This window comes from Micromesistius poutassou (assembly GCF_964030765.1).
Source record: "Micromesistius poutassou genome assembly, chromosome: 11".
NCBI lineage: Eukaryota > Metazoa > Chordata > Actinopteri > Gadiformes > Gadidae > Micromesistius > Micromesistius poutassou.
The window spans coordinates 9,909,365-9,925,244 of record NC_140281.1 but is presented as its reverse complement, the minus strand read 5'-3'; the positions used below and the strand labels follow the sequence as shown (position 1 = coordinate 9,925,244).

Here is a 15,880-nt window from a genome sequence, read left to right as displayed (position 1 = left end):
TGCTTTACTCCGACAAAGAAAATATATTTATTAATTCGACCCGGCCTCAAAGCCATGACTGATGACAGATTATCTAAAATGTGGACGAATGAGGTGTTTCACTTCTCTAGTTTCAAATTAGTTTCGACCAATCATGTTGCTGGGGGCGGGTATCTGTACCAACACGGACTGATAACTAAAATAGCATGATCTTCTTCCTATTGTTGTTTCCCTTGTTTGCCGACATACGGCTTTAAAACTTGTGTCGTAGACTGGCCACTATAGAAATAAATTTGTTAAAATCAACTTCTGAAATCGTTATCTTGCCCTTGCAAATTACTTTCTCTTGGGAAGAATATCTCAGTAACAAAACAGGAAACACCACGTAAATCGACCCCTCACAATTTCAGTTTTTTTCTTTCCTAAAAAAACGTTCTGACTTCAGGGCAGGTCTCAAGAAGTGATGCAAAAAGCCTTATTAATATTTTCCATGTCCACATTGTTTTGTGCTGCCGAAAGTGGTACTCTCCCCACCTTAACAGTAAAAGATCTTACAGGGGGGTTCATTAGTAAGAAAAAGTTTAAGAACCACTGTTCTCTGGCATAGTAATGCTAACTCTACCTCCCTGTGTGTGGCAGACATTCACCCAAAGTGGTGAAGGCCGCTTCCCAGGTGCTGAGCAGCATGTGGCAGTACCGAGACCTACGCTCCCTCTACAAGAAGGTAAGAGACGGCCCCCCCCTTCTCTCTCACAGCTACAGAGACGACACACACACCCACACCCACACAATGTGCACTTTCATAATGGCCACTTTGTCATCGTCATTGTCATTAGTCAGTCGCGTTGTGCCTTTCTGTTGTCTAATGTTGATTTAATGAGAAAGTAAAAAGTCCTTGCTCGCCCCAAGTTGAAATGCACAAATACATTTTGCAATTTAAAACCTTCCTTTCTCCAATGTGCCATACACTTTCCATGGCTGATTTAATATACTGTATGTTGTATATAGAATAGAGCATTTGTAGAATACAGTAGAATATAAACAAATAAGATAGAATAAATGTATATATATAGGCTGTTTCCTAATGTGAAGGAAGAATGCTCGGCCGCCCTTTTAAGGACGCCACGTCATAGAACGCCGCCAAGCACTGTTCCAATGTTGAGAACACTCTGAAATTCTCACCCTTTTCGCATCCTTTGTTTTTGAGAATTCCAAGAATTTTCAAGGATACATCGCTGGATCCTCAGCGAGCAGAAAATACCCACAATCCTTTGTGTTCACACGCTGCACAGGGTATTTATTTAATTGCAGATGGAAAGCAATACACATAGCTTTACACGAGGGAAGTTATTTGAAATTTTTCAGAAATATTTTGTGCTGTATTGCTTTTTATAGATTCATCATGTAAATGCAAAAAAATAAGCTTAAAGATTTTTTTCAAACGTTTTTCCAATGTAATGATAGGCTATATTTTCATGGATGTAGCTGGTGTTTAAACAAACTACTGTCGCCAATAACAATTTCAACAATTTAAATATTTAAATATTTACCACTGGAGCAGTATTAAAAAGCGGAAGCAGAAGTGCTTCCACAATAGCAAGTTGTTCCAAACTTCGAACGCTCACAAACGCCAGGCAGCACTCTAGCCTCATCTCCATAAACCTTCTCCATTCAATCACGTACTCTCTCACCATCCCACATACCCATCCACCCCCTGAAACACACACACACACACACACACACACACACACACACACACACATATACACACAAGCATGTAGCAAATGAGTAATAAACAAAAGTTTTGTATTTCAAAACGGTGCACATACCTGTGAGACCCCCAGGGCATTCTCTAAGGAACTGCTAAGTTGTGCAGGGTAAAGGCTTAGTTATGGTTGGACGTTGACGCAACGCAATGACCACGCAGTTGCTTCAACAGAGTCGTGAATCTGTTTTGGTTCTGCGTCGGGTTAACGTTAGCGGACCAATCACAGCCCTTGCTGCTGTGTCGTCTCCACGCAAGGTTACAAATTTTGGGAGGTGCACGCATGCTCGTATTTTGTTTCTGTCTGTGTGTGTTTGTGTCAATTTGTACATGTGTGTCCTGTTTGTGTGTGTGTGTGTGTGTGTTTGTGTGTGCTTTGTGTGTATGCATGCTTGTGTGTTTGTATCTGTGGGTGTGTTTGTGTTTGTCTGTGTGTGTGTGCGTGTGTGTGTGTGTGTGTGTGTGTGTGTGACACATCAATGAATATCTGTTTGTCTTAGCACCCTGGGGTCACTCGGCTCTCCTCACCTGTGAACAAATTAACGTTACAGAGTCCGTCCTGGTAGCACTGCGGCCAAACGGTGACATTCACTTGACAAGAGGGATCGATAATCTGTCTGAGTGTCTACAGCGAGTTGTTTTTGTTCCGCATGCACACACTCCCCGTCTCTCTCCGCTTACTCATACGATCACCTTGAAAAACAAAACAAACAACGCAAGCGCTACGAGATGTTAGCTTCAGATACCCCTGTAACGTAGCCTGGTAGTCATGCAAACAAAACAGGGACTGTATTCGTAATATCCGATAAAAGTAAAAAATGTAGTGGTTTCACTCTTTATATACACGCTAAGATATTTTTGACAAAAAAATAATATACTGCAACACAATTACACATGCACGCACGCAAGCACAGACACACGCACACACAAACACTTTTCAAATTTGTCTGTACGTCATTCTCGTACCTTGAGAAAATATCCAAAGTTTGCTTTGAAAAGTCAGCCATGAATGTGTTCCTTTCAGTCGTCAGCAAAGAGGAGATGCTGAGTGACTCTGGCATTTCTTTATTATCAAGGTTACTTCTAACCATACAGAGCAGAACAGATGTCTAATGGTAACGCTCCTCCTAACAGGGCTTTTATTTGCAGAACAAAGTCCTAAACTATGCTGTTTATTCAGGTGAACATTTCTTGTTAAGTTGTTTATTTCTCAGAGAATAAGTGCTGAACTGAGGCAATCGCAAGCAAAGAACGCCAACAATGTTGCAATTCCCAGAGTTTGTGACTGTGCCGTTGTGCCGTTGCAGTTTTTTTTCGGATTTTGCATTGGCCTGCGTTTGTGACTGTGCATGTGTGTGTGTGTGTGTGTGTGTGTGTGTGTGTGTCTGTGTGCTTGGGCGTGCTTGTGTGTGAGTATGTGTATGCGGCTCTGCCCCCATGTGTCCTGGGCTGCACCACGTGGCGCCCGGAGGGGACGCCTTTCTCGCGCCCATGTCACACCTGAGTGGCCGATGACACGCATGACGGGACCAACCAGAAATCTCCCAGCAAACCCCCCCCGCCCCCTCACCCCCCCCCCCCCCCCCCCCCAATCCCTTAACACCCACACCCACACACACTCACGCCCCATCCTTGTCACGCTTCACGGAAGATGCAAGGCACCGGCGGTGTTAAAAATAACAAGCCGAGTGCTGGAACACAGACCTCCATCCAGGACATAGCCTGGGCTCCAAGGGGAGTTTTGGAGCGAAAGGGGGAGGGAGGGGAGGGAGTTGGGGGAGAGAGAGAGCGACAAGAGAGAGTGAGGGGAAGAAGGGGAGGGGAGGGAGGGCAGGGAGGGAGGGAGGGAGGGGGGAGAGGGCAAGGATGGGATAGCGGGAGGGAGGGAGGGGAAGGAGAGAGAGGGAGGGAAGGGAGTGAGTGGAGGGAGGGCGGGAGGGAGTGTAGAAGGGGGAGGGTGGAATGGGGAGGTAGGGAGGGCATGGAGTGAAAGGGATAGATAAGGGGAGAAAGATTGGGGTTGACAGTCAGGGAGGGAAGGAGAGAGAAGGTGAGAGAAAGATGGCAGCTAAGGGAGAGGATGGAGTGACAAGGCCTTTTTTCAAAGCTCCCGTTATATGATAGTAGACTAAAACTATCATAGTGTGTATTTGTGTCTATGTGTGTGTTTTTGTGCACGTGCCCGCATGTGTGTTGGTGTGTGCTGTGCACATGTCTGCATGTGTGTTTGTGCTGGCGTGTGTGTGCGTGCGTGCGTTTAACAATGCCTGGTTGAGCTAGGTCTAATTAGAGGTTATTCATTCATTCAGGCAGCTGTCTGACATTGTTATTATTTTCACAAATTGAGAAACAACAAACAAAGGACACAGCACTCTGCATCAAAGAGACATTGCGCCTTGCCTACCACTAGTCCCGTTCATGTGTTTTTTGGTATTTACACCGGCTCGTCTCAATGAAAGGTAACCATGCCTCTTTGCATGGGCATCAGTCACGATATCACTTACCCACTAATTGCTAGACTATTTGAGTGACGAACGATGGCTCCAGGTGCCGTTTCCCCGGCGGCATGACAGCGACCGGGCGCGTCGGTGCCACAGAAGGGCGAGTCGACCCGCGGCGTTCACGATGTGTCCTCGCCTCGTCTCATCTCCCCAACGTGTTTCTCTCACTTTTTTGTTTCGCTGTCACGCAGTTCAAACAGAATGTGTGACAACATGGAGGGCAGGGGGTGGTTACTCCAATCGCACGTCTCTAATCACTGTTGCCAGGTAGTGTTCCAGTCACGGCGGTGTGACTATTTATTTATACAGTGATTGATTTGTCGAAAACGTTGCGCTGCAACTTTTAATGACTGCCAGCCAAAACTTTTGATAGAAATTGTTTACATTTTTTAAATGATTTCTGCCGAATGAAAGGAAGCTGCTCACAGTTCAATCCATTTCAGCTGGATTTTTGTCCGCCTCAAAATCGACTTGGTATGGTGATGAGGCAAGACGGGAAAACTATTTTGGACCTAAAAGGGATAGCAGCAGTTCAAACGCTTTAAGAGGTTTTAAAAGGTTAGAAGGGGAAAGTAAAGCCTAGTTTAGCAGTAGAACCTCTGCCCAGAAGATTCACAAAGTGTTATTTGAGGAAACATTTCAGTAAACAATATCACAGAAATGTTCACCAGCACTTTGTGACTGACCCAGTTTTCACCTGAAGAAAGTTATTTTGGTGTTTACTTTAGGTCTAGGCCCTTTAAGTATAGTAGCAAAAATATCCACCTCTTGTCGTAGGACATCCCTGTCTCTGCGACTGACTGACTGATGGATGGAAGGAAAATAGGCTGGTTTTTGGTACATCATATAATTAACAGTGGGGTAGGAGACCTAACGTTACCAAACGTCAAGTTAGTGGAATCACACATTTACTTTTATCACACCAGTCCAGAGTTAAGTCCCCAAATAAAGTGACTGAACTGCTAGCATCGCTGCGTGACATATTAGGAAATCCTGTTAGCCTGCAATCCAAACATGTATTAGCATAGAGAGTGGGATTCAGGACTGGGCACAGCGTGTTAAGTATGAGAAGGGACAAAAAAAAGAAGTTGGGAACAATGGAGACGAAGGAAAAATAGTTGTTGCGATTATGAATGAGTCAGATTAGCACACGTCTGTTTAGAAAAGAACCTCTCCACCATGGGCGGGTCGTCATTAGGTTTTAATCACGGGAGACACGATTCCCGGGAAATCTGAATCTGATCAAAACTATTTCCTGTTTCCCGGGAAAGGTTATGATGGGAAATAAAATAAAATAAAAAGCGCAATAACTGCACGTCTATTGTTGTCATACGGTAACGTTGATGGAGGCGAAACTCGAGCCCTGGGTAAGGAACGACACTAAAACGAAACAGCGAAACACTGATCCTCCACGGACCGGAGCCAGTCCGTGGACTCCAGCCACGCCGAACACACACAACCACGCGCAGCCTAGCTCAACCAGCCAGACACAACTTAACTTTTACTTTAACTTTAACTTTTACAGCCGCTGGCCAATCAGTTGCCAGCAGCCTGTTTACGTCACACAAAAGTACCTACTCCGCTCGCTTGGAACCTCGACAGAGGTAGTACAAAAAAAAAGTACCCGGTACTAGGTACCGGGTACTTTTTTTGCCAATGGAAACGCAAAAAAGGTGTGGCGAGTCGAGCTGGTACTGTCGGTGGAAAAGCGGCATTAGTATACAAACACACACACACACACACACACACACACAAACACAACACATATGCAAACAAGATAATCAGAAATGTATGTTTACTGCAAAACACCTTGTCATATTTCTTTCCTTATGAATTTTTAGCCGCCCTCGCCAATCTCTTGACCACGCACAAATGATTCCAACACACACATTCACACGCAGGAAGACACAGTCTTATTTATCAGACACAAAGGTCAGGGTCAGAGAGATGCTGTGTTTATCAAACAGGTGACAGCTTATGGGATCCACACATGTACATGTGTGGCGTGTGTGTGCATTTTGTGGGCCAGTGTACATGCACGTTACTGCAATACAGCAGGCCTCTTAGAAAGGAAAGGGTTAAAGATGCCCTATTCAAAACGCAACAAGTTATCCCATGTAAAAAAATGATGAATGAAATGCCTGCAGGTATTTCTGTGTGTAGATTGATGTCATGTGACAAATCACGCGTCATCAATCTAGGCCTGTTTGTCCTGATGCTGCAGGAAGGCTCCCCCCACTGTTTGATTGTACCACACGTGGTATGTTCGCACATATCTGTGTGTGTGTGTGTGCGCATATGTGCATGTGTGTGTTTGTGTGTACGTGTGTGTCTGCCTGTGTGCCCGCGTGAAAGTGTTTGTGTGTGTGTGTTTGTGTGTGTGTGTGTGTGTGTGTCTGCCTGCATGCAAGTGTTTGTGAGAGTGTGTGTGTACGTGTCCATATGTAGCCCCCCTTCTATTCATCTTCTATTTTCCTCTTGATTAAATTTTTGTCTTGATTATGGCAGAATTGCGTTGATTCCAAACGGAGTGTGTTTTGAAGGGAGTCACTGAAATGAAGAAGCACTCTGCTGGCCTCTCCTTTCCTCCTCCCCTATCACATTTATCAACTCAGGCACCATTCATCTCTTTTATGCAATAACAGTGCAGAATATTCAATACATTAGAGCCCCTGTTAAAGTACAGCAGGACTGACAGTGAGCACTTTTGTGTAAAGGTGTAAAGGTAAAAGTCCTTTGTAGACAGGAGGGCCACCAGATATGCACTCAGTAGTAATAACTTAAGCAGGTAGAGGTAGGGGGAGGGGGAGCTATTGGTGTCAGAGAGACAGGGAGGGAGGGAGGGGGGGGGGAGATAGTGTGTGTGTGTAGGAGGAAAATAGAATGATACCGATCCCAGGTGCATGAGTTGGCTGGGTTGGGTTGGGGGGAGGTTGAGAGAGGGGGACTGAGCTTGTGCACTAGCCATAGTTTGTAACCTTTCAGAGCCTGTTTGGCATGGTCCTTTACAAACAAGAAACTGGCACATATGGAGATACTGGCACATATTGTATGTAGACACACACACACACACACACATGATTACTTGGGGGGTTGTAATCAATTGTTACCTCTGGTCTCTTGACCTTCAACCAACTGCCTGACAGTAATGAGATCAACTGGCATGTGGGTTGCCTGGTAACCCTCTCTCTCTCTCTCTCTCTCTCTCTGACTCTGTATTTTCTTCTCCTCCTTTCCGGTTCTCAATCTGCCTACTTTCCTCCTTGTCTCCTAATTTCCTTCCCTCGTCTGAAGATTTTTTTTCTTTTTATCTTTCTACTGTCCTTCTCCCAGTTCCCCTTCTTTCTCATTCCAGTCCATTCCACCGACACCACCACCCTCTTTAACACTGCCACCATCATCACATCATCCCCATCACCAACGCCTCTACCACCATCTCCACCACCGGCTCCAACACCTCTACCACCATCAGCATCAGCACCACCAAAACCACCTCCACTACCTCCACTTCAACAACCTCCACCACCACCTGTACAACCAACACCCCTCCTCCATCAATTACACACTCACCATCTTTACCACAACCTCCACCCCCCACCACCACCACCTCCCTCAGGATCAACCCCACCAGGCCAGCCCTGTAAAGCTGTGATGTTTGAATACGTCTCTATTATCTGTTGCCTGACTGACGCTTTGCTTGGGCGTCCAGAGGTAGCCAATTATTTTAATGCTAAATTGAATTTTGTTCCGGCTCAGTGGGTGTTGTTGACTCTCGTAATCCACACACACGCTAAAAAAGGAAGCTTTGTTCCAATCACCACTAAACTAATACAGATACTAAGCCAGTGGCTTTGCATGTAATTACAGTATGCACGTGAAATTTGTTGTATTGTGGCACACAGTCCTTTATTCCTCTTTCCAAGGACAGTGGAGTAATTGCTAATCCACCCATTGATGTCTGTGTGTTCTGAGTTGTGTGGGTGCGGGTGTGAATGCAGCGTGTCTGTAAACAGCCCGTGAGCACTCTCCTACGTTTATTCATCTGTATGTTGACAAACCCACCATTGCTGTTGCTACAAACAGTTTTTGCGTTGTGTTGTTCTAAATCTGTCTGATGTCAGCAATCCGTCATCGTCATTTAAGCCTTTACTTTGATACATAACCACAACAGTAATTAGTAGACCCACACAACAACAGTGACATCATTCAGTTCATTAATATTATTTGAGCAGAGGGGGACGGTAAACTGAAGGAAATGTAGTTTGCATATGGAACTAGAATGCGTTTCGTCCTAACGAACTGCGAGAGTGTGCTTGCTAAAATGACGCAGATGGTAAACCGCCCAATCTGGCAACACTGCCTGCACATCCTCCGCATTCTAACCTCAGCGTAAATCAATGAGACCAACTGAAAACTAAGCCAATATGGAACTTAAACTGTGATTCTAAAAAAAGTATTAAGGAAATCGAAATTCAGTTTTCAAATTATTATGTTAAGTGTTTCGATTTGTTAAATGGTTTGAACGAAGGTTTACATTGAAAATTGACAAAGTTACAATGTCTGAAGTAGTTGAAGTGTCAGAGAAGGCGGATGGCGGAGCCGTCCGCCCATTGACTTACATTGTAAAAAAAAAAAGCTGAAAAAGCGTAATAGTTTAAGAAGTTGAAAGAGTTGAAAAACACAGAGAGATAGCCATCATGTTGTTAAAGAGCTGGACGTTTGATAGTTGAATAGTTTCTGTAGCTGAAAGTATGCAGGAGCAGTTAACTCCACAAAAAAACGGCAAACGGAATGAAGAAAACTTATGAGGAACAGTAGATGTGCTTGCAGTAGCAACCATACTAATTAAGAAGAAATAATTGAATGCATACATTTGACCTTTGGCCTATGGTGTGGAAACATACTTTCATATTAAAGATAGATAGATAGATAGATAGAACAATAGTTTGAATAATATCTATATATAAATATATTTCATTATTTTATTTGTGTTAAGTTAATTAAGTTCCTTAATTTATTCAAACCCCTAACCAAATATGCTTTTTCATATGAATCATGATTTAGGAAAAGGCTGAATTGCATTTTAGGTGAAGAAAAAACAACAATTAATAGTTTAGTTTTATTTCGAACAAACTTACAGCACTTAAAAAAAAAAAGGTTTCTGATCACAAACAAATCAGTTGTTGTTTAACAAAAAAAATGTAGGTAAACTAAAGACACTATAGTCTGGAGATGAATGTACATAACTTACATTTATACATGTGCTTCTGTTTTCAGGATGGCTACTCCCAGTATCACTTTGTGGGCTCTGCCTCCACGATAGAGAGAGATCGACAGAGACCCTACTCGTCTTCAAGGACCCCCTCCGTCTCTCCCGTCAGGACCTCCCCCAACAACCGCTCCGGTGAGTGCCAGCTTCCTCTGTCTCGGTGTGTGTGTGTGTGTGTGTGTGTGTGTGGACATGGGTGATTGCATTGTTCCAGTTGCGTGAACGTGATATTGGATAAAATGGCATGGAGAATATGTTTGTGTGTTGCCACTTTAACTTATTGCTCTCAGAGGCTGAGAGCATCAAATCATACAATCAAAACAGGAGTTACTTCAAAAGTGCTGCATGAGCAAGGAACAAAATAATAATGCTAGACAGAGTGCAGAGTAGCCATATGAACCAGTAGTAAGTTAAGTATTTTTTGTATTTAGCGGTATAGTGAATAATAAGCCTGACAGACCAATGAGCAAATGCGGGGAAGTATCAAACCTCTAGGTTCATTTTCCAATTTCCTAGGGGCCTTTTCAACGGCACAGACCGCACTCTGGACGCAATTGGATAGACCTTCAAGCAATCATGGCAATTAAACGTGTGACAGAGCTCAGCGACGCAACAAATACCACAAACCGTCTTTCTTGTCAACAAAATCTTTTATGTGCAGTTGTTTGTTCTTCAAACTATGTACCATCAAGTTCATTTATTACCGGTGCGACAACGGAATCAACAGACTGTTCCACATCAGTGGCAGCCATCTTGGTATTTTCGAAAAAATGCCTCAGTGGTGCTACTCTGTACAGTCCTCTTATCAAACCCGCCCCATACTAGATAAACAGTTGTGATTGGTGCGGCCAAGACCAGGTCGGCTGGAAATCAGTATGAACAGAGCAAATGAACAAAGCAAATAAAACATGAGCTTGTAGATTCTTCTGGTTCTCAGGCATGTGCATTCTAGTAATATCGCTGAGATGTTACATCCCATCAAGTGTGTTGCACAACACTGCTGAGGTCTTCAGATGTGTCTTGAAGATTGATGAGCGACATTGCAGATTGCATCGAGCTAGGCAATTTTTTTCCCCTTTTTTATCCATGCCAAAAGCTTAATAATAAAGTCCTAAGCATCCCTTAAAATCATCAAACTATCAGTACAGTCCTGTCAAACGGAAATAACATGGTTCCATGTGTACTGTGATTCTACTCCATTGTGATTAATTCACAACTTTTAAAAAAATAATAATTTGACATTGGACAGGTGTTCTAAATACCACAAGACAGATAAGGTCTCCGGATGTGTCTTGAAGATCAGGGAGCGATTTTGCAGGTTGCATCGAGCTAGGCAACACATTTCACCAACGAGATACTACACACAGACTGCAGACTGCAGACTCCCAGTGTCGTCACTGAAGACACACAGTGCGCTTTACCTTGGTGGCATTGATCGAAGTGATCATCAGTGGTTAAGAGCTTTTGACTCGACAAAAGCCTTCAAACCATGAAACAAAAACCCATTGCTGAAGAGCAATCAACATTTCTTTCCAATCAAAGCAAAGATCAAAACAACAAGTTGAGTCAAAACATTGTTCAGGGCCGCGGCGCTACCGCAGTCCTCAAATACTTTACGCCGTCCTCCTCCATGTTAGCATAATCTATTGCAAATTGGCACTGGCATAACTCTAACTTCCAATGCCTTATCGCAAAAGTGTGATTAAAGTTAGCTTTTAGCGTTAGCTCCGTGGCCTTGCAGCTTTCGCAATGGATGCATTACCATTCCCTGCTAGCATTAGCGCGCGAAGAGCCTTGAGCAGTGCTTTCTCCACAGCGGCTTTAGTGGGCTGATGAGGCAGAAAAGTACTTTTCCCTCTCCTCTGGCTTAGCAGAGTCTTCAAGGACCCTGCTGAAGGAAAGAGGGGGAGGAGAGAAACAGAGATAAATTATGACTCAGAAAAAGGGAGAAGAGGCAGAATCAGGAAGAGATAAAGGGAGAGCAGGATGAAGAGAGAGTGTGTAGGAAAGAGAGAGAGAAAGTATAATACAGCACGTAAGACAGGAGCGGAGGAGATTCAGGAAATGTTGACAAGGGAGAGAGAGAGCGAGACAGAGAGAGGAAATGGAGGTACATGCATGCATTGCATGCCCGTGCTTGCGCATGCCATACGCTCGTATCTCTCCCTCTGCATGTCACATTGCGATTCAGCCCCTCAGAGATGGATCAAAGGAGGAGAGAGAGAGAGAGAGAGAGAGAGAGAGAGAGAGAGAGAGAGAGAGAGAGAGAGAGAGAGAGAGAGAGAGAGAGAGAGAGAGAGAGAGAGAGAGAGAGAGAGAGAGATATGATGGACGTGGAGACACGCTGGCAGAGGAATAAAAGTCTTAGTCTGAGGGACACAGAGGAGAAGAGAGGGAAAGAGGAAGGGGGAGAGAGAGAGACAGAGTGGGGGGAAGAGACAGAGAGAGAGATTAAGTGAAATGGAGAGAAATAGAGAGAGAGAGAGAGTGAAACAGAGAGAGAGAGGGAGAGGGAAATAGGGAGACCTTTCCATAGTACCCAGGGATCTGCAAGGCTTTGTTCTGATAGCACTCAGAGCTAGTCTCCTGGGCTCCTGGGTTACTCGATGACCACAGGCTCTCTCGCTCTCTCTCTCTCTGTCTCTCTGTCTCACTCTCTCTTTCGTTCTCTGTCTCGTTCTCTCTCTCTCCTCTCTCTCTCTCACTCTCTCTCTTGCTCCCTGTCTCTCTCTCTCTGGCTCTCTCTTTCTCTCTCTATCTTTCTGTCTCTCCGCCTCTCCAGTGACCTTATCTCTCCCCAACTGATGCCAGTTGCCTTGTTCTCTCAGGGTGTCTGTGTGAGGGACGTCTAGGACCACAAACCAAAAATTGGTTTGTGGTCCTAGACGTAAAAAAAAAATTTTTTACCCCTTTTTTTATCCATGCCAAAAGCTTAATAATAAAGTCCTAAGCATCCCTTTAAATCCCCAAACTATCGGTACAGTCCTGTCAAACTGAAATAACATGGTTCCTCATGTGTTCCTCATGTGTACTGTGATTCTACTCCATTGTGATTAATTCACAACTTTTAAAAATCATTTAGAATATCATTTGTGACATTTGACAGCTGTATGAACAGTGTTTGCGGTAAATGTTTAGCTAAGCAAATGGGGCTAATGCTCAAGTAGGAAGGATCCCGGTGACTGCTTGTGTCCAGATTATGGTGAATGACTAAGCATTTAAAGTGTGGGGAGAAGGGAGATTACATTACATAATGACGCATAGCAACTGTGAAGCAACTGTGTGTGTCTGTGTGTGAGGGACGAGCATGTGTTTGCATATGCACAAGAGTGTGCATGTGTGGGCAGTGTGTGGTGGAGAGTAAAAATTTATATCCAAATTCAACCATTTTTGACATTTTATACACTGCTTCAGGTGTGCCACCTAGCCTGTATGCAGGGAGAGTTTTCTACCCCTGTTCAAATAGCATGGGTTGCTGCTGTAGCTTAGCAAGATTAAGTAGACACACGATCACCTTAACAACCCACAAATGTTTACCCTGCCATGACAGCATTCTGTGAGGATGGTCAACTTGCTCAAAACTCAGACCCGGGGAAGTGTGTGTGTGTGTGTGTGTGTGTGTGTGTGTGTGTGTGTGTGTGTGTGTGTGTGTGTGTGTGTGTGTGTGTGTGTGTGTGTGTGTGTGTGTGTGTGTGTGTGTCTGTGGGGAGGTTGATTATTGCTACCTGAGGTCTTATAACATGCTGTTGGAGGTGACCCTGATTGCTGACAAGCCTAAATAATGACTAATGACTGCATCTTGGAAGAAACACACACACACACAGACGCATGCATACACGCCCACTTGCAATCACATACACACAAAAAGGCTGTCATGCTCATTATTGTGTGTGTGTGTGTGTGTGTGTGTGTGTGTGTGTGTGTGTGTGTGTGTGTGTGTGTGTGTGTGCTTAGCAAGCGCCCCAGCCTCCCCACGGGAGATGATGAGTTTGAAGGAACGCAAAATGGATTACGACTCCACGGCAACCAACGCTGGTTTCCATAGCAACAAAGGAGAACACACATCCCGCAAAGACGCCATGGCAGGTGGGTGTGAGAGGAGGTACCTGTGTGTGTGTTTTTGTGTCAGTGTTTTTACCGTTTTTGTATTTTCCATGTTCTGCTGTTTTTCTATCTATTGTTGTGTTGCGTTCTTTCACGTTGATTTTCTTCACTCACATTCTGTTTATTACCTCTTATTCAACTTTAAATTAGTTTCTATTTCTCATGTGTGCCATTTTGTGTTGGCAATAGTGTGCAATTTAGCCACTGCCTGTTTCAACTTATTAGCGACAAGCTAATTGTCATACTCATAATGGGAAGGCGCTTGCATTTTGACACTAATTATCTTTTTTGTAACTAAGCTGCTTTTTGTATCGGCTTCAGGCAAACATGAATACTGAACCCTTTTGCTGGACTGCCGGAGTATATTCATTATTCCTTTTACCACATTAATTGTAGTATCTCAAGGTGGTTCTCCCTCTTTCCTCCAGTGTCTTGTGGGGCTTCTACATTATTCCGCAACTCTTACTTGACTGCCAGCGATGAAATCAAACAAAATCAGGTAAGTTCCGACTGTAGAATCAAAATCACATACAGTATACAGTGCACACACACACACACACACACACACGTACACACACAGTCGAATAACCAGCCCAATTCTTGTGATGGAAAATGTTTCAGAACATTGTCGAAAACCTAGACACCTTCCAACAGATGAAAGCCGAATAGAAAATGTACACACACACACACACACACTATTGTGATAAGAGGCACAGATCTCTATAAGACACTTGCCTTTTAGAAACAAACATCGCCTCACCACCGGAGCCAAAAGTGTGGCCAATTAAAAGGTTGATCTTGGATACCGTTGTGCTAATGATCTGTTGAGGTTGACGTCCTCAGAGGAGGGTCTAGGACACTCAAACTGCAACGCAAAAAACAAGCTGAGGATATTCTTGCCGTATTTCTCGACAAAATGTCGAATGTTGAACACTTGAGTGTTGCTAGACTCTTATGGAAGGCGTCCACACATTTGCAAGCACCCAGAGGGTCAGGATAGAATCAATGCCCCCCCCCCCACCCCCCTTGAGTACCTGCATGCATGTAACAGTGGATAAGAGGATTCACAGCATGAGTCTACCCAGCTGATTCTTTCCAGAATCTGAATTGCCTGCCTTTCAAGCTCCTTAACTCCCCTCCCCCTTCCCCCCAACCACCTGTTCCTCTCCTCCTCGCCCTCTATCAAACACACCCCCCCCCCCCACCACCCTTTTCCCCCACTTAATTTTCCCGCCCACGCACCCTCTTGAAACATATCATGTCACGACCCCACCTCCCCCCTGCCTCCGTTTCACCCCTGCTCCCCCCCCCCCCCCCCGCATCCTCCACGAACCACCCCACCCGACCCCTACCCCACCCCTCTCACGCACACCAACACCACCTCCAGGTCCCAGCCCAGCCCTGTGTTGGCCCCCCGCTCTCCCAGCAGGACGTCCCGCCGGCGGCCCTACTAAAAGACTACGACCCCTACCCTCCCCCTCCCTCCTTCCCCCAGCCGCAGCCCCCGCTGCCGCCGCCCGCCCACCACCAGCACCACCAGCTGCACCACGGCCTGGGCCGCAGCCTGGACGACGGCTGCTACTACGAGGAGACGCAGCAGGGAGGCGGCGTCGGAGGCGGAGGCCCCATCCAGCCCCCCGCTCACCCTCCTCCGCCCACCGCCGCCAGCACCGTCGCCCCTCCCCAGCCTCCGCTGCCTCAGCAGCCCCAGCCGCCGCAGCCCCAGGTGCCGGCCCAGCCCCAGGTCCACCCGCCCCACCCACCGCAGCAGCAGCAGCAGCCCCCCCCGCCCCTGAGCGCCGCCAGCGGACCCCCGCGGGACCCCCGGGAGGACCTGCGCATGCACCTGGGCCTCAAGTCCACCGGCAACTACGTGGACTTCTATTCGGCATCGCGGCCGTACAGCGAACTGAACTACGAGACCAGCCACTACCCGGCCTCACCCGACTCCTGGGTCTGAGGGCCCCTCGTGATGGGGGAGAGGGGGGAGGGGGGGTGGGGGGGGTGGGTGCGGGGGGGTGGGGGGGGGGGAGAATGGGAGGGGAGGCGGGGTGACAGGGATTGGGGAGGGGGTGGGCAGGGGTGGGGAGGGGAGGGGCAGGGGTGGGGTAAGGGGTGTGCGTGTGTGTGGCAGGCAGACAGTGTTTTTTTTTCAGTTCTTGAGGGTCTTGATCAACTGCAACACAGAATTACGATGGTGGGGACACCTGAGGCCAGTGTGCTTTACAAAGAGAAAGAGAGAGAGAGAGAAGCAGCCAATGG

General features: G+C 45.9%; 1 protein-coding gene across 1 annotated transcript in view; it reads left to right on the top strand.

Annotated features, from left to right (window-relative positions):
• ctnnd2a (catenin (cadherin-associated protein), delta 2a) overlaps positions 1 to 15,578 on the top strand; it is a gene marked incomplete at both ends in the record, with an annotated part of 236,799 nt that extends 221,221 nt beyond the window's left edge. Inside the window, 5 exons of the mRNA XM_084474908.1 lie at positions 619 to 703; positions 9,523 to 9,649; positions 13,469 to 13,606; positions 14,047 to 14,117; positions 15,006 to 15,578. Of these exons, the coding sequence (XP_084331034.1) occupies positions 619 to 703; positions 9,523 to 9,649; positions 13,469 to 13,606; positions 14,047 to 14,117; positions 15,006 to 15,578 (994 nt within the window). The remainder of the gene's footprint in view (positions 1 to 618; positions 704 to 9,522; positions 9,650 to 13,468; positions 13,607 to 14,046; positions 14,118 to 15,005) is intronic.
• Between the last annotated feature and the right edge of the window lie 302 nt (positions 15,579 to 15,880).